A 15,242-nucleotide genomic window follows, 5' to 3' on the forward strand; every position below is an offset into this window, starting at 1 on the left:
TCAGGGGTAGGCAACCATGTCTCTCTAGCTGTGGTTGGACTACAACTCCCATCATCCCCCAGGCAGGGGATGATGGGAGTTGTAGTCCAACCACAGCTGGGGAGACGTGGTTGCCTACCCCTTCTCTAGGTTCTCCTTTCCCCCGCAGGTTAAAATGACCACATCCCCACGTTACCCTGTGGCAAAGCCAACCTGAGCTGCCATCTTGGATTGCCACCTGCTTCCGTAAAGGCTCCGGAGTCACGGGCTTGGTGGTTGCAGCCTTCCCACCAAGCCAGCAGGCGACAGGCGTTAACGGAGTCTCACCCGCACAATGGTGCCCTTTTCCTGGTAATATTTCACAATCAACGGGACGTTCTGCTTGAAGGTCTCCAGCCGGCGCTCGATGGCGTGGGCGTTATCATCCAGGCGGCCCTGCTCCTGGGCTCGCTTCTCCAGCCGCTGCCGGAGCTGTTGGCTTGAACACGCCAGGAACACCACGAGGTCTGGGGAGCTGATCTGGCCACCAACGGAGACAAGCAACAGGTTTTAATTCCCCAGTCGACTTTGGCTGCCAAGGGCATAACTGCACTCAGAACAGAAAGTGGCTTCCTTATGAATGAACAAAGATGAGCCGTGATAGAGGATTCTGAGTGCATTCATCCTTTTGCACCAAAGGTGATGAATGAACATCTTTGTTTATTCAAAATCTTCTTTGGTGCAAAAGGATGAATGAACTTAGAATCCACTCATTTCCCACCAAAGAATCTACTCTCAGAACACCTCAAACATTGAAAACAACAAAAGTCAACAACCCCTGGGCTTGTAGTCTGGGGGAATTGTTGGCACCCTATATGCACTACACCACAACCCACTCTGGGGCATCCTGGTGCCCAACCCCCCCGCCAGTGGAGTTATGGTGCTCCTGAAATCCTCATTGTTCCCTATGAGGAAAAGGCTTAAAGATGCGCCAACTTAAAATATATATATATAATCACCCCTTGCACCAGTTTCTTTGAAATCTGGGTGGTAGTAGGCCCCCATTGGGGCACTACCACCCAAACCACTCTTCTGCCCCCCCCGAACCCCTTTCCCCCCCTGAATCTACCACAAAGACACACCAACTTCAAAGACACGTCAATCACCCCTTTGCCCAATTTCTTTGAAATCTGGGTGGTAGCTTCCTTCCACCCATTGGGTACTACCACCCACCACAACCAGCTCTGAGCCACCCTGGTGCCCCCCACGTGGAGTTATGCCTATGGCTGCTGAAACCCTCATTATTCCCTATGGGAAAAAGCTTAAAGATGTGGGAACTTCAAAAAATGATTAAAAATCACCCCTTTGCCCAATTTCTTTGAAATTTGGGTAGTAGCTTCCACCCATTGGGCACTACCACCCAAGCCACTGTAGCCAAAAAATGGAGGTCCAAATCCCCGAATTTTATCAGGTCCAAATCTGAGTGATTTGTTTTTTGCCCGAATCTGTGCAGTGGAGCACAGGGGCAATTTGTTCTGTCTACAAATTGCCCAAATCAGCTAGATTCGGGTACAAATAATTTTGTACCCAAAGCAATTCGCACATCTCTAGTTATTATTTTAATGTATCTGTTCAAGTACCATAATATAGATCTGTTATTTTAATCATTCTGTCCAGCACTACTTCTCAACACAGCTTGCACGGGAGAAATACCCAGAGCAGGCATCTCAAACTTGAGTCCACAGATATTGTTGGACTACAACTCCCATCACCCCACACAAAAAGGACATTACCGCTCTGCATTATGGGCGATCTAGGACAAGGGTTTTCAAAGTTGGATCCCCAAATGTTAGGAACTTTTTTGGGTTCCCAGATGTAGAATTTTCATCATCCCCAACTGTAATGGCCTTTGTGGCTAGGGATGATGGGAGTTGTAGTACACCACCACCTGAGGACCCAACTTGAGAACCCCTCTCCTAGAGGGCTGCACTCTTTACATCAGAGAGAGGCAACCTCAGCTCTCCAGCTGTGGCTGGACTACAACTCCCATCATCCCACCACAATGGATTGAAACAACCACGCAACGGTATTGGTTTTCTTTCCTTCGTCATCCCCAATTGGGACAGCTGCCATTTTGGCTGGCCAGTTTTGCAGTCCGGCACCACCAGCTCCAGTCAGCCCCTCACCTGCTCCTCAAACGTGAAGGCCTGGGTGATGTCTCGGGGGAAGCCGTCCACCACAAAACCCTTCGCATCCGGCTGCTTGATGAACTGCTGCTTCAGCTCCTCAATGGTGGTTTCCTTCAAGGCACAAAGAGACACCACAGAGTGAGGGGGAGCCTGAATCTGTTGACCCAAGAGCAGGATTTCCAAGCTTGGGTCCCCAGAAACCATGCTCATAACCCAGACATGTTATTAGACTACAACTCCCATAATCCAAAGGCCACGGGGAGTTTCAGCCAGGGATCATTCCCAGCGCTACCTGGAGATACCGGAATTTAAGGGATAACCTTCCGCATACAAAGCAGATGCACTACCCTGAGCTCTAGATGTCCCTGCCATACTGAGTCAGACCCTTGTTCCACCTAACTCAGTGATGACTACACAGACGGGCAGCAACGCTCCAAGGTCCCAGAAAGGGGTCTTTCCCGGCCTTACCTATAGATGCTGCCAAGGATAGAGCCTGGAATCTTTGGCATGCAAAGCAAACGCTCTATCAACGAGCTATGGGCCATCTTGTTCCAAAACTGCCTTCTAAGGAGTCAGACCATTGGTCCACCTCACTCAGTGTTGTCTGCACCAACTGGCAGCAGCTCTTCAAGGTTCCAAGCAGGCATCTTTCCCAGCCCTGCCCCCAAGACCATACAGTTTGGCCCCCGGATGCTAACATTCAGCCCCGCTTACCGATGGGGCCAGTTCCCCATTGGCAATTATCTTGGCAATCAACTCCCACTTCCGGTTGCTGGTGGCGTGGTGGATCATCTGGTTTCGCAGGATCTCGCCGACGGAGATGCAGATGAAGCCAAAATGGGAGGCGATCCTGCTGCTCTGAGTCCCCTTCCCACTACCGGGGCCCCCTGCAATTCAGAAAGACAGTTGAGGGACGCCCACTGAGAAGACATCGCACCTCTGCGCAGGCACAGAATACGGGGCCTGCAAGCACTCTTGAGATTATGTTCCCTCCCACAGAAGCCAAAGGGTTCTCCACCACCTCTTCTAATTAGAATGTCCAATTCGTATCCTTCCCGCCTCGGCTCCCTCCCTCATCTGGGCTGCACGCACCACCCAATTGGCATGTACCTGTGACGTCTCCGACACATGCTAAGCCAGTGGTTGTTTCTCCACATGCAGAGTGAGCCTGCAATGCAGCCTTCTCACTGCAAAGCTCTCAGGAACAGGGCCTAGTTTAATAGGAAGCTGCCTTCTACCGAGTCCGATCATTGGTTCATCTAGCTCAGGACTGTCTACCCAGGCTGGCAGCGGCTTCTCCAAGGTTGCAGGCAGGAATCTCTCTCTCAACCCTATCTTGGGAGATGCTGCCAGGGAGGGAACTCGGAACCTTCTGCCTGCAAGCAGGCAGGAGCTCTTCTCGCCCCATCCCCTATCTGGCGGTGTTCGCACATTTGGTCTCCCATTCAAATGCAAACCAAGGGAGACCCTGCTTAGCAAAGGGGACAAGTCATGCCTGCTACCACAAGACCAGCTCTCCTCCCTTAGCTCTCCCAGTTTTACGGGGCCTCAAAACAATTACAGCAGTGGCGTGGTAAATGTGGGTCAAGTTACCTGCTAGGGGGTTGAGAAAGGGCCCATGGTTCAGTGGTAGAGTGCCTGCTTCATTCCCTGGCACCTCCATGCAGCGCTGGGGAAGACCACCCCCCCCATCTGCAAACATGGAGAACCACTGCCTGTCTGAGGGAACAGTGCTGAGGACATCCCATAACTCAGTGGCAGCAATCACGCCTGGCATGAAGGAGATCCCAGGTTCAGTCCTTATCAGCATCTCCAGGTAGGGCTGAGAGAGACTCCTGCCTGAAATCTTAAGAGAGCTGCTGCCAGTCAGTGTCGGCAACACTGAGCTAGATGGACCAAGGGTCTGACTCAGTAGACGGCAGTGTCATATGACGGCAAAGGGGGCTCTAGCTCTGTGGAGGAGGAGCTGCTCGCATGCTGAGGGTCCCAGGTTCAAGCCTTGGCAGCATCTCCAGAATGTTTTTCACACCCGGCTTTTAGTACACATTACCTCCGGAATGGAGGGTGTATGTTCACATATCGGCCAGATTTACCCCAAAGTCCCTGCAAGCTATTGGGGAGCAGTTCACACGCGATTCAGGTCTTTCATTGCACGTTAGAGTGTAGCCCAGTTTATATCTGGGGTTTGCAAAAATCTACTTTTCGCATCGGGTTTGGGGGGCCACTTCGCACTCGTAGTAAAGCTGTGCAGAAAACCTGCAGGAAAGCCTGGTGTCTTGGAAAACTCCGGGTAGGGCGGGGAAAAGACTCCGGCCTGAAACCTTGGAGAGCCGCTGCCAGTCAGTGTAGATAATATGGAGTTCGACAGACAAAAGCCATCTAATGCCGCAGCGGGGAAATGACTTGACTAGCAAGCCAGAGGCTGCCGGTTCGAATCCCCGCTGGTATGTTTCCCAGACTATGGGAAACAGCTCTATCAGGCAGCAGCAATATAGAAAAGATGCTAAAAGGCATCATCTCATACTGTGCGGGAGGAGGCAATGGGAAACCCCTCCTGTATTCTACCAAAGACAACCACAGGGCTCCGTGGGCGCCAGGAGTTGACACCAACCCGACACCAACTTGGTGGCACACTATACCTTTAGAATTGTAAACCGCTTTGGAAACCTTTCGTTGAAAAGCGGTATACAAATATATATTTTTGTTGTCGTCGTTAGATGGACCAAGGGTCTGACTCTGTATAGGGCAGCTTCCTATGTTCCAACCCTGCACAGACCGCCCACCTGGTTCTGTCACATGTGTCAAGCACATGACTGTCCTCCTCTCTTTCCTTCATTAAGAACACCCAAAGGCCACCAGAAGTCAACCAAGCTGCCTCCCGGCCAGAGCGTTCCCCCACCCCGGGCCCCTCACCTATCACAAAGATGATCTTCGGACGCGGACGGCCAGGGTCGAAGACATCATATTCCTGGATCAGGCCCGTAGATTCCGTCATGTCTGTGTCGCTCTCAATGGAAAACTGGCTCTCGACGAGCGGCAGGCGCTCACAGTGACCGTACGGTGCTGAGGCCAGGCCTGCCAGACAAATTGGATCAAAGCACCCAAGGCCAGTGAGGGGCAGGCGACGTCACACCTTCCATCACTTGCCACAAGGAGGGCAGATGATGTCAGCTGGGGAGGGAGCACTGGCCCTATCCGTCCCCAGCACAGCGTCCCTCCAGTGGCTGTTGTTGGGGTCTATCTTATATTTCTTTTTTAGGTGGTGAGCCCTTTGGGGACAGGGAGCCATCTTATTTATTTATTTATATCTATGTATATCTCAATGTAGCCCGCTTTAGGGACTTTTGTTGAAAAGCAGTCTATAAATATTTGTTGTCTTCGTAATGCGGCGGGAGACCTAACATTCCCACCCGGATTCAGCTTTTGCACCCACCACGGCCAACGCTGGGACCCAGACTCCCCTTCCCCACACAGCCCTTTTGATGCAAGGTAACTTTCCCCCCTTTTAGGTCCGTAACACACACCTCCCTGCCCTAAAGACCTGCTTCAGCCCACAGATCGGGACTTCAACGTGCCCCTTCGAGGACCCATATATCCACCTGCGTGGAAGACGAATCTCTTGGCCTGCCCGCTGCCCACGGGGTGCAGGGTTCGCCGTTCCGGGGTGACGAAAGTATCCCACTGGACCATTTCGGGACCCCCCATGTCCCGGACCTTCTGCAAGCAGCATTCCAGGTAAGCGACGGGATCGTCAGGGCGGTAGTACATGAGGCCGGTGAGCATGCTCTGTGGAGAAAGCAGCAGAGGGCAAGAGACACGGGTCAAACCTTTTTTTTTACTGCCACTAGATACTTCATTTACGGCCAGGGGCCAATTTTACCACCATTAATTTGTGGCCTGCCCCTCGGAAACTGACCAAGGGGAATGAAATCGCAAGATAAATAGCAGAAGGGTGTTCCTGGGACTTTATCACAGGGATATTATTATTATTATTATTATTATTATTATACATTTATAGCCTGCTCTTCCTCCAAGGAGCCCAGAGTGGTGTACTACATACTTGAGTTTCTCCTCACAACAACCCTGTGAAGTAGGTTAGGCCGAGAGAGAAGTGACTGGCCCAGAGTCACCCAGCAAGTCTCATGGCTGAATGGGGATTTGAACTCGGGTCTCCCCGGTCCTAGTCCGGCACTCTAACCATTGCACCACTGCTGGCTCCCGATCCCCTTCCGCAACCCGATACAGCGTTCGCTGCGCCCTCCTGACATCACAGCTCCGAGGCCCTCCTGCCAAAGACAACAGATGCCTTGACATCCCCTTAAAATAAAATAAAAAGTCCCAACAGGAAACTCGTAGATAGGGGGAACCAAATCCACAGCTCAGAACTGTACATGTTGAGTGCAATTCCCAGCCTCACCGTTGGCGTCTTTCCACAAAAAACAGTTCTGTGTGTCACAGGCACAAGAAGCAGATAACCAGGCTCCCCACTGCCCGCACCCCACAGATTATTTCCTTTCCAGGGGCGGCTGCACAGGAAAGTCCAGGAACACAGTCAGGGATTCATTGGTAAATAGAAATGGCCTGTGGCGGCAGCCAGTTTGGAAACTATATCCTTCATCCCCATCACCACAGGGGTAAAGGATATCTGCACATGCCCAGACACACTCACTACCGTATTTGCCCAAAGAGACAACTCCTCGGAATTTAAGACAATTCCCTTAAAAATACCAGTTAAATGCAGGTTACGCCTGCGTTTACCCAAAAGAAAGAGGACTCTGCACGTAAGACGGCCTCCCGATTTCAAACATCAACCAACTTGGGGGAAACCTAGCGCTGAATCCAGTAAATATGGCAAAGGTAAAGTGTGCCGTCAAGTTGGTGTCGACTCCTGGTGCCCACCGAGCCCTGTGGTTTTCTTTGGCCGAATACAGGAAGGGTTGACCATTGCCTCCTCCCGCACAGTATGAAATGATGAGGCCTTTCAGCATCTTCATATATTACTGCTGTCTGATATAGTACCAGTGGGGATTCGAACTGGCGGCAACCTTTTGCTTGTTAGTCAAGCATCTTCCTGCTGTGCCACTTAAGGTGGTCAACCTAATGTTGCATTATATTCCTGCATTTGACCTCGGACAGTCTGCATGTCTATTCAGAAGAAGTCCCACCAAATTCAATAGGATTACGCTCAGGTCAGGCAGGCAGGGTCCTGTGGTCCGATCCAGTCTTATCCACAGAGGGCTTATGGAGGAGATCAACATTGCATCTATATCATCACTGTGTCAAATATTGAGACCTCTCCCCCCGCTTTCTTTTTAAACCATCTACGGAAACTCCATGCGTGTCTGGAATCAGAAAAGGCTTCCCTGCATAAAAGGACTTCATACAGCTGCAGAAAGATGTTCTCATGTTCTTAAGATGAGGCAGCTTTAAAAAAATATCTGGGGAGGATGGAGGTTTCAGAATCAGGGGCTGACTACTAGCAATAGCACTAGCAATAGCACTTACATTTATATACCGCTCTATAGCCGGAGCTCTCTAAGCGGTTTACAATGATTTTTAGCATATTGCCCCCAACATTCTGCGTACTCATTTTACCGACCTCGGAAGGATGGAAGGCTGAGTCAACCTTGAGCCCCTGGTCAGGATTGAACTTGTAACCTTCTGGTTACAGGGTGGCAGTTTTTACCACTGCGCCACCAGGGGCTCTAGAACCGAAGAGCAGCCCTAGTGGATCAGGCCCAAGGCCTATCTAGTCCAGCATCCTCTTTCTCACACTGGCCCACCAGATGCCTCTGGGGAGCCCACAGCAAGAGGCTGGAGGTGATCTATAGACTAGCAGCCCTTGATAGATTTGTCCACCATGAATTCATCTCAGGCCTTCTTAAAGCTGTGCAGGCTGTTGGCTGTCACCACATCTTGTGGCAGAGAATTCCATAGGCCAATGATGCGTTGCGTGAAAAAGTACTTCCTTTTGCCGGTCCTGAATTTCTTGGCAATCCATTTCATGGCATGAGCCCTGGTTCAAGAGGGAGAAAAATATCTCTCCACTTCCTCCACACCAGGCATGATTTTATAGACCTTGATCATGTCTCCCCTCATCTGTGGTTTTTCCCCTCTAAACTAAAAAGCCCCAGGTGTTGCAGCCTTGCCTCATAAGGAAGGTGCTCTAGGTCCTTCCATTAGGATGTTCTTAGGAGAGGAGAGCTGGTCTGGTGGTAGCAAACATGACTTGTCCCCTTAGCTAAGCAGGGTCTGCCCTGGTTGCATATGAATGGGAGACTAGAAGCGTGAGCACTAGAAGAGATTCCCCTTAGGAGATGGAGCCACTCTGGGAAGAGCATCTAGGCTCCAAGTTCCTTCCCTGGCAGCATCTCCAAGATAGGGCTGAGAGAGACTCCTGCCTACAACCTTGGAGAAGCTGCTGCCAGTCTGTGAAGACAATACTAAGCTAGATGGAACAGTCTGAAGGTAAGACGTGACCAAGAGATACACGTGGATAAGACAGTGAGTTTTTTCTGGATGCGACTGTATAGTTACGTGCAGAAAGACAAATGTACCTCTTCCAAAAGGCAAGGGGACAAATTGTGGACACGATCCCTAGATATGACACCCCCGATCACCTGATTTGGTTTAAACCCTTTTCCCTTTGGCTATAGTATTGTTTACATATACCTTACAACTCTGTTGTTTTCCAACCTCATATCTGTAAATCTGTGTGTGTGTGTGTGTGTGTGTGTGTGTGTGTGTGTGTGTACATACACACACACACAATGTAAAAACAGATCCTTTGTATATAATTGTGCTATGGTAACATACTGTATGCTTTGGTAGTTTGTTGGTTCAAAAAAATAGTTGTCTTCCTAAAAAACAAAAGAATTGTTTTCCTATGCTCCATTCCGGAGGAGATGTGAGCGAAAGGGCTTTAAAAGCCCCGTGTGAAAAACTTCCTGGAGAAGCCAGGAATGGAACCAGGATTGTCTACATGGCTTTTCCACTGAGCTACAGCCAGGAGAAAGGGCATGTGTGCCCTGCAATCTCCTCGATATCCCCCATTGTTTCTATTTCATCTCGGTGATAGATGGAATCACTACTACTAAAAATATTTACACACACTGTTTTGCAACAAAAAAGTTCAAGCTGTACGCAATGTGCATAGGGAAACAAACACGAGGAAACGGTTCTCTGTCCCCAAAGGGTTCCCCTAGGAAAAGGAATGAGAAGATAGTTCCCTGCCCCAAAGAGCTTGCTAACAACAGACACTGGAGAGATTCTGGACTGGGCTGAAGAGACACAACACCCCTCTCCCCTGCTTAAGACAAAAGCCACTAAAAAGTCAGAGGGACAACCCCCAAACTATGTGGCACTGTGGAGGGCCTGAAGAGGGTTCCCTGCTCCAAAGATGTCACAATCTAAAACGGACCAAAAGGGAGACAACTGCAACAGCCACTGGGGAGGGATGCTGTGCTGGGGTTGGACAGGGCCAGTTGCTCTCCCCCTGCTAAATGCAAAGAGAATCGCCACTTGGAAAAGATGCCTCTTGGCCCAGTTTGCAGGGTGGGGTTGGTCACTGGGAAGCCGGAAACATCTTGGCTGAAAGGAAATATGGAAATCTGATTAACAGCTCCGGGCTAAGAATCTTTACTCAGAAGTAAGTCCTATTGAGATCAATGGGGCTTGCTCCCTAGTAAGGCTGCACAGGATCAAGACCACCATTCCCTCAGGATGAGGTGAACTGGGACAGTCCACCATCTGTTTCCAATGCAAGCTCTCTAGTTCTCAGCCTTGGGTCCCCAGATGCTTTTGGACTACGGCTCCCATCACCCCCCATGACTGCCGCCACAGGCATGATGGGAGTTGTAGTCCAACAACATCTCGAGCAGCCCGAGGAGGAGTCCTTCTGAGCTGGCTGAAACTACATTTGATATTTCAGGACATCCCCAATGAACAAGGGAAGCAAAGCACGCATGGGGAGTTTGGCTTTTTAATAGCCAGGACAGCAAATCACTTTGTGTATTCTGGGAAGACAGGCGTGACAGAGAGAAAAGAGGATGTGGGCTCAGCCCTGGAGACGGTTATGGTGTGGTTGTGCTACCATGGTATAGCCACACCTTCAATAGTTAGAGCAGGGTAATGGGATGGTGACGGAACTGGGGGAAGAGACCTCAGCACCAGGGCTGAATGCTGAACCCTCTTTGGGCCAAGCTTGCATTCAGACTCGGGGAGTGTGACGTGATAAGAAATCAGAGAGGGTCTCTGGGCACGTGCAGAGTGCTTCTCTCAATACTTGGCAAGCCCAGCCATATATTGTTAGATGGCATGATATAGGTTTGAATCAAAAGGGCCTGCAGAATATATGTGTGTGTGTGTGTGTGTGTGTGTGTGTGTGTGTGTGTGTGTGTGATTGTTAGTAGTTTGTTTGTTAGTTTGTTAGTTAAAATATTTATACCCCACCCTTCCAGTGCACTCCTGCTCGGGGCAGCTCACAACAATAAAACAGACGCAGATACAATAAAAGTAATAAAATTAACTAAAGTATTTTTAAGACAGATTAAAAACCACAGTTATTAGGTTCAAATTAAAACTGAAAATTATAAAAAGCTAAAGCAGCTAAAGAACCTACCAGATATAACGAAACAATAATGGAGCATTAAAAAGCCTCCTTAAAAAGGTGCGTTTTAAGATGTTTTTTTTAAAAACACTGAGGGAGGGAGCATGGCGAAGCTCTTCAATAAATATTTGATTCATTGGATTGGATTTATATAACGCGCACCTCCCAAAATGGCTCAGGGTGGTTTGATAGAATCCGCTCACAGGAGAGGTAGTATGCCCTCCTTCCCATGACGGCAGCCTAAAACAATGGGGGTCAGAGAAGCCGCAACGTGCATTACATCAGCAGGGCAAAAGTGTCCTGCATTTTTGGTAGATTTCAGGTTAGTGTCCCCATCCTAAACCAATGGATGGAGTTAACGACCAAGTCAACCTACCTAGGGTGGTAAGCTTGCTTCGAAGTTTCCAGTTTATGATTCGACATTTGGGTGGGGAGGAAGCTCCTTGTTTAGAAGGGTGGGCAAATTCATGGAGCACAGATCTCCTGATGGCTACTAGTCTTGATGGCTAGTGGCCACCTCCGGCCTCAGAGGCAAGATGTCTCTAAATATCAGCTGCAGGGGAGCAACAGCAGGAGAGAAGATGTGCCCTCACCTCTCGCCTGTGGGCTTCTCAGAGGCATCTGGTGGGCCACTGTGGGAAACAGGAAGCTGGACTAGATGGGCCTCCTCGGGCCTGATCCAGCAGGGCTGTGCTTATGGGTATGCTTGCCACACTCCCGAGCAGTGCCTGGCTTTAAAAGGGGATTGTGCAGACACATGGAGAAAGAGGCATCTCTCTGCCAACATCTTTCTTGCCAGAAAGATAAATCGGGGTGGCCGATTTTGGGGGGTGCCTAGCTGCAAGACACCCCCCCCACCCCTCTAGCCACTAGAGGGAGTCCAACCCTCTCGCCGCAAGCAAACGATTCCCCCACCTGCCGTCTGAGATAGTCACAAGAGAGGACTGTACCACGCGCACGCCTGTCTGCACAGACTGGATGTCATGCCACAGCCTTTTTGTGTGCCACTATCTAATTCCAGATGGCATTTCAAGGAGGGCTGTACAACTTTGGCCCTCTGACAGGTGTTGGACTCCAACTTCCATCACCCCCGACTACTGGCCACAGTAGGATGATGGGAGATGTAGTCCAACAAGAGCCGGAGGGCCAAAGTTGGGCAGCCCTAAGTTAAGGGTTGTATGGGAAATTAGACTGAAAAATCCCAACCCTCTGCCACACCTATGCAGGTAATCCTGCAGAACCAACAGGACGCTTCCTCTTGAGGTCTTGGCCGTGCTTAAATCTACAAGGGTAGATTTTACTGGAAGAGACAAGCCAGAGGAGAAGGAAGGGTGCTGACTGTGAGGCCCTGATTTATGCATCCTTTCTAAAGGTCCCATTGCGGGAGCTTAGCTTAACAGCTAAATCTGCGGTACTGAACACACACACAGCCCCACTTTCAAGGGAGCAATACGTGCGCCAGTTAATTTAGCAATCAATACAATTTAACACCAGCTCAGTTGCCAGGCTCAAGGCCCACAGTATGTCCCTGGGGGAGGGCAGCAGAATCCAAGGCTCATTTCTGCTCCCCCACCCCACCCATGGTGGCAGGTAAATATAGCTGGAGATCTGTGCCAACCAAGGTGGTCGTTATATCCCCATCTCCCACCAATGGAGAATTTCTCTCAGGCCCTGTAACGTAGGAGAACCACTCTGCACGTGCTCAGGGGCACACCTTCCCCCAGCGAGCAGAAGGTCTCCTCTTCAGTTGCCAAGGAGGAAACACACAGTCCGCATAGGCTCATGGGCTCACTGCTGCTACGCTCTGCATATGCCCAGAGAAAGTGGTGGCATGCTCTTCCCGACCACTCGGCATCTGCTCAGAGGGTGGCCCTTCCTCAGCACTTTTCATATGCTCAGAGGTGGCACATTCTTCCCGAACACTCTGCATACAGGTTGCTCTCTCACAGCCTTTTGCATCTGCTCAGAGGATCACCCTTCCTCAGCACTGCGCAGACATATGCTCAGAGGAAGAGGCGGCCTGCGCTTCCTTGGCAGCACTCTGCATGCACTCAGAGCAGGGCTGCTCTTTCTCAGCACTTTGCATGCGCTCAGAGGATCCCTCGCCTCTCCGCGCTGCAGATGCTCGGAGAAAGGGGAGGCACGCTCTTCCTCGGCACTCTGCATATGCTCAGAGGACAGAGGGGGCACACTCCCCCTTCCCACCACCAGCCTGGCGGACCTGGAGAGCGCCCAGCTCGGCCCCCGGGACGGAGGACGCTTCCTTCCCTGCTCCCCCCGCTCCAGCGGCGGCAGGGAGGGGCCCCGATTCGCCTGCGGCGGCTCACCTCGAAGAGCTGCGGGATGGCCCGACGGGAGACGTAGTCCCGGGAGTCGGCGGCGCTCATGGCCGCGCTGCGCTGGCCCGAGGATCGCCCCGTCGGCTGGCCCGGCGCCTTCCCAGCTCCCTCCTCCTCCCTCCGGCCGCGGCGGCCGCTCCTCTTTCGCCCGGGGAGGCGAGGCGAGGCGAGGGGCGAGGCGAGGCGGGCGGCCGCCGCGAAGGATGCGCGCACACCGGCAGCAGCACTAGCACTCCGACGACCACACGCCGCAGCTGCTGCTGCTGCTGCTGCTCCTGGAGGGCTCCCCGGCGGGGGCGAGGGAGGGGCCGGAGGCGGCGGCGGCAGCGGGGGGAGGAGAGCCCAGGTGACGCCGCGTCCAGGGCGGGGGGCGCGTGCCCGATGCGGGGGGGGGCTGCCCGGCTGGAAGCCACAGGCTGCTGCTGCCCCCACCCCTCAGGCGGCCGCCGCGGCAAAGACAGCAACCCCGTTGCCCCCCGCCTTGCGAGGAGCGCCCCATTGCATTCAATGCGAGCTGGCTCAATCCGGGGGGGGCTGCCCTCTCTTGCCCCCTCCCCCAGCCCCCTCCTCCTCCTCCATCTCCTGCCCCCTCCCTTTCTCCTCCTCCTGCCCCCCACCACTCTCCTCTCCTCCTCCTGCCCTCTGCCCCCCTTTCTCCTCCTCCCTTGTTTCCACCACCCTTCCTCCTGCCTAATATTGTGTATGGATTGCATTTCTTCCAGGGATTCTTCAGATTCATTTGGGTGATCTACGATTGGGGAGACCCGGGTTCAAATCCTTGCTCAGTCAGAACACTCATTTGAGGACCCTAAATCCACTAACCTGGCCTACCAAGCAGGGTTGTTGTGAAGATAGCATGTAGAGAGGAACATATATACTTTTTAGAAGGGAAAGTAGCACTTAAATGTGATCAGTAAATAATAACTGATGGCACCAGAGGAGGCAAATAGCCCCCTTTCCACCAAATAACGTGCCCCCACCTGCTTCTCTTGTTGCCAGAGCCTGCTGTTCCTTGAAGGTGCTTCTCCTTAATAGCCTCAGTCCTGCACATGCTCTGTGTCGCTCTCCTTAAATAGATAAAGCCCCGCCCCTATCCCATCAGGCTCAACCCCCACTCAGCTGGCATCACCCCTTACACACACCCCTATTTCAGGGAGTGAGACTCCAACAAAGACCCAACTTTTCCTTGATCTGTGGAACTCACTGTCACATGATACGATGACCTCTACCAGCTTAGCCTGCTTTCAAAGGGGACTGGACCAATCCATGGAGAAGGTGAGCTCTGTCAATGCCTACCAGCTAAATGGGACCTCCATATTCAGGGCCAGTAGTCCCCAAAATATCATCTGCTACTGGGCAGATGGCTCATTTCCTGGCTGCCTGCTTATAATTCCCCAATGCCTCTGGCCAGTTGCTGTGAGAAACAAGAAGCCGGGGAAGGTAGAGAAATGGCCTGAGCTAGCACGGGTCTTCCTTTGAGACCTGATCACCCTCTGAGTCTATTTCCCAGAGTTTAACCTTTTCTCGGGGTCTTTAGAGAAAGCTTGTGCACTGGTCCTCTTCTCACAAACTATTATTAATTCACACACTCAGATTTTCCAAAGAATCTCAGTGGATGTCCCTGCCAGACTGTTATAGTCCCCAGTTTTCCACACTTGCTTTCCTGTTTGCTAAAAGACCTTTTGCCAACTTTCTTGTCAGTCAAAGTTTTATCGGTTTAACTAAGTATATGGCAGCTTCTTATGTAACCTTTTAGGGGAAGGGCCGTGGTCCTGTTCCGACATTACGGGGTACCTGCATTCTTTATACAGCTGCAGGTTAAGAACATGACAAGCCTAGTGGATCAGGCCCAAGAGGGCCCATCTAGTCCAGCATCCTGTTTCCCACAGTGGCCCACCAGATGCCGCTGGAAGCCACAGGCAGGAGTTGAGGGCATGCCCTCTCTCCTGCTGTTACTCCCCTGCAACTGGGACTCAGAGGCATGGAGGTGGCTTATAGCTCTCCGATTAGTAGCCATTGATAGACCTGTCCTCCATGAATTTATCTAAAGCCATCCAGGCTGTTGGCTGTCACCACATCTTGTGGCAGAGAATCCCATAGGCTGATTAGGCACTGTGTGAAACATTCCTTCCTTTTGTTGGCCCTAAA

General features: G+C 51.5%; 1 protein-coding gene across 2 annotated transcripts in view; it reads right to left on the bottom strand.

Annotated features, from left to right (window-relative positions):
- AK1 (adenylate kinase 1) overlaps nucleotides 1-14,207 on the bottom strand; it is a 39,812-nt gene extending 25,605 nt beyond the window's left edge. The window contains exons 1-6 of one of the 2 annotated variants that reach the window (XM_053282212.1): nucleotides 14,075-14,207; nucleotides 5,747-5,933; nucleotides 5,061-5,222; nucleotides 2,862-3,034; nucleotides 2,145-2,258; nucleotides 307-498 (exon numbers count right to left, since the gene is read on the bottom strand). In XM_053282212.1, the coding sequence (XP_053138187.1) occupies nucleotides 307-498; nucleotides 2,145-2,258; nucleotides 2,862-3,034; nucleotides 5,061-5,222; nucleotides 5,747-5,930 (825 nt within the window). In that variant the 5' untranslated portion in view covers nucleotides 5,931-5,933; nucleotides 14,075-14,207. Of the gene's footprint in view, nucleotides 1-306; nucleotides 499-2,144; nucleotides 2,259-2,861; nucleotides 3,035-5,060; nucleotides 5,223-5,746; nucleotides 5,934-13,082; nucleotides 13,335-14,074 lie in introns of those variants that run through there. The other variant, XM_053282211.1, reaches the window with a different exon arrangement.
- Nucleotides 14,208-15,242: the final 1,035 nt, after the last annotated feature.

The sequence above is a fragment of the Hemicordylus capensis genome, chromosome 17 (genome assembly GCF_027244095.1).
Source record: "Hemicordylus capensis ecotype Gifberg chromosome 17, rHemCap1.1.pri, whole genome shotgun sequence".
In the NCBI taxonomy this organism is placed as follows: Eukaryota; Metazoa; Chordata; class Lepidosauria; order Squamata; family Cordylidae; genus Hemicordylus; species Hemicordylus capensis.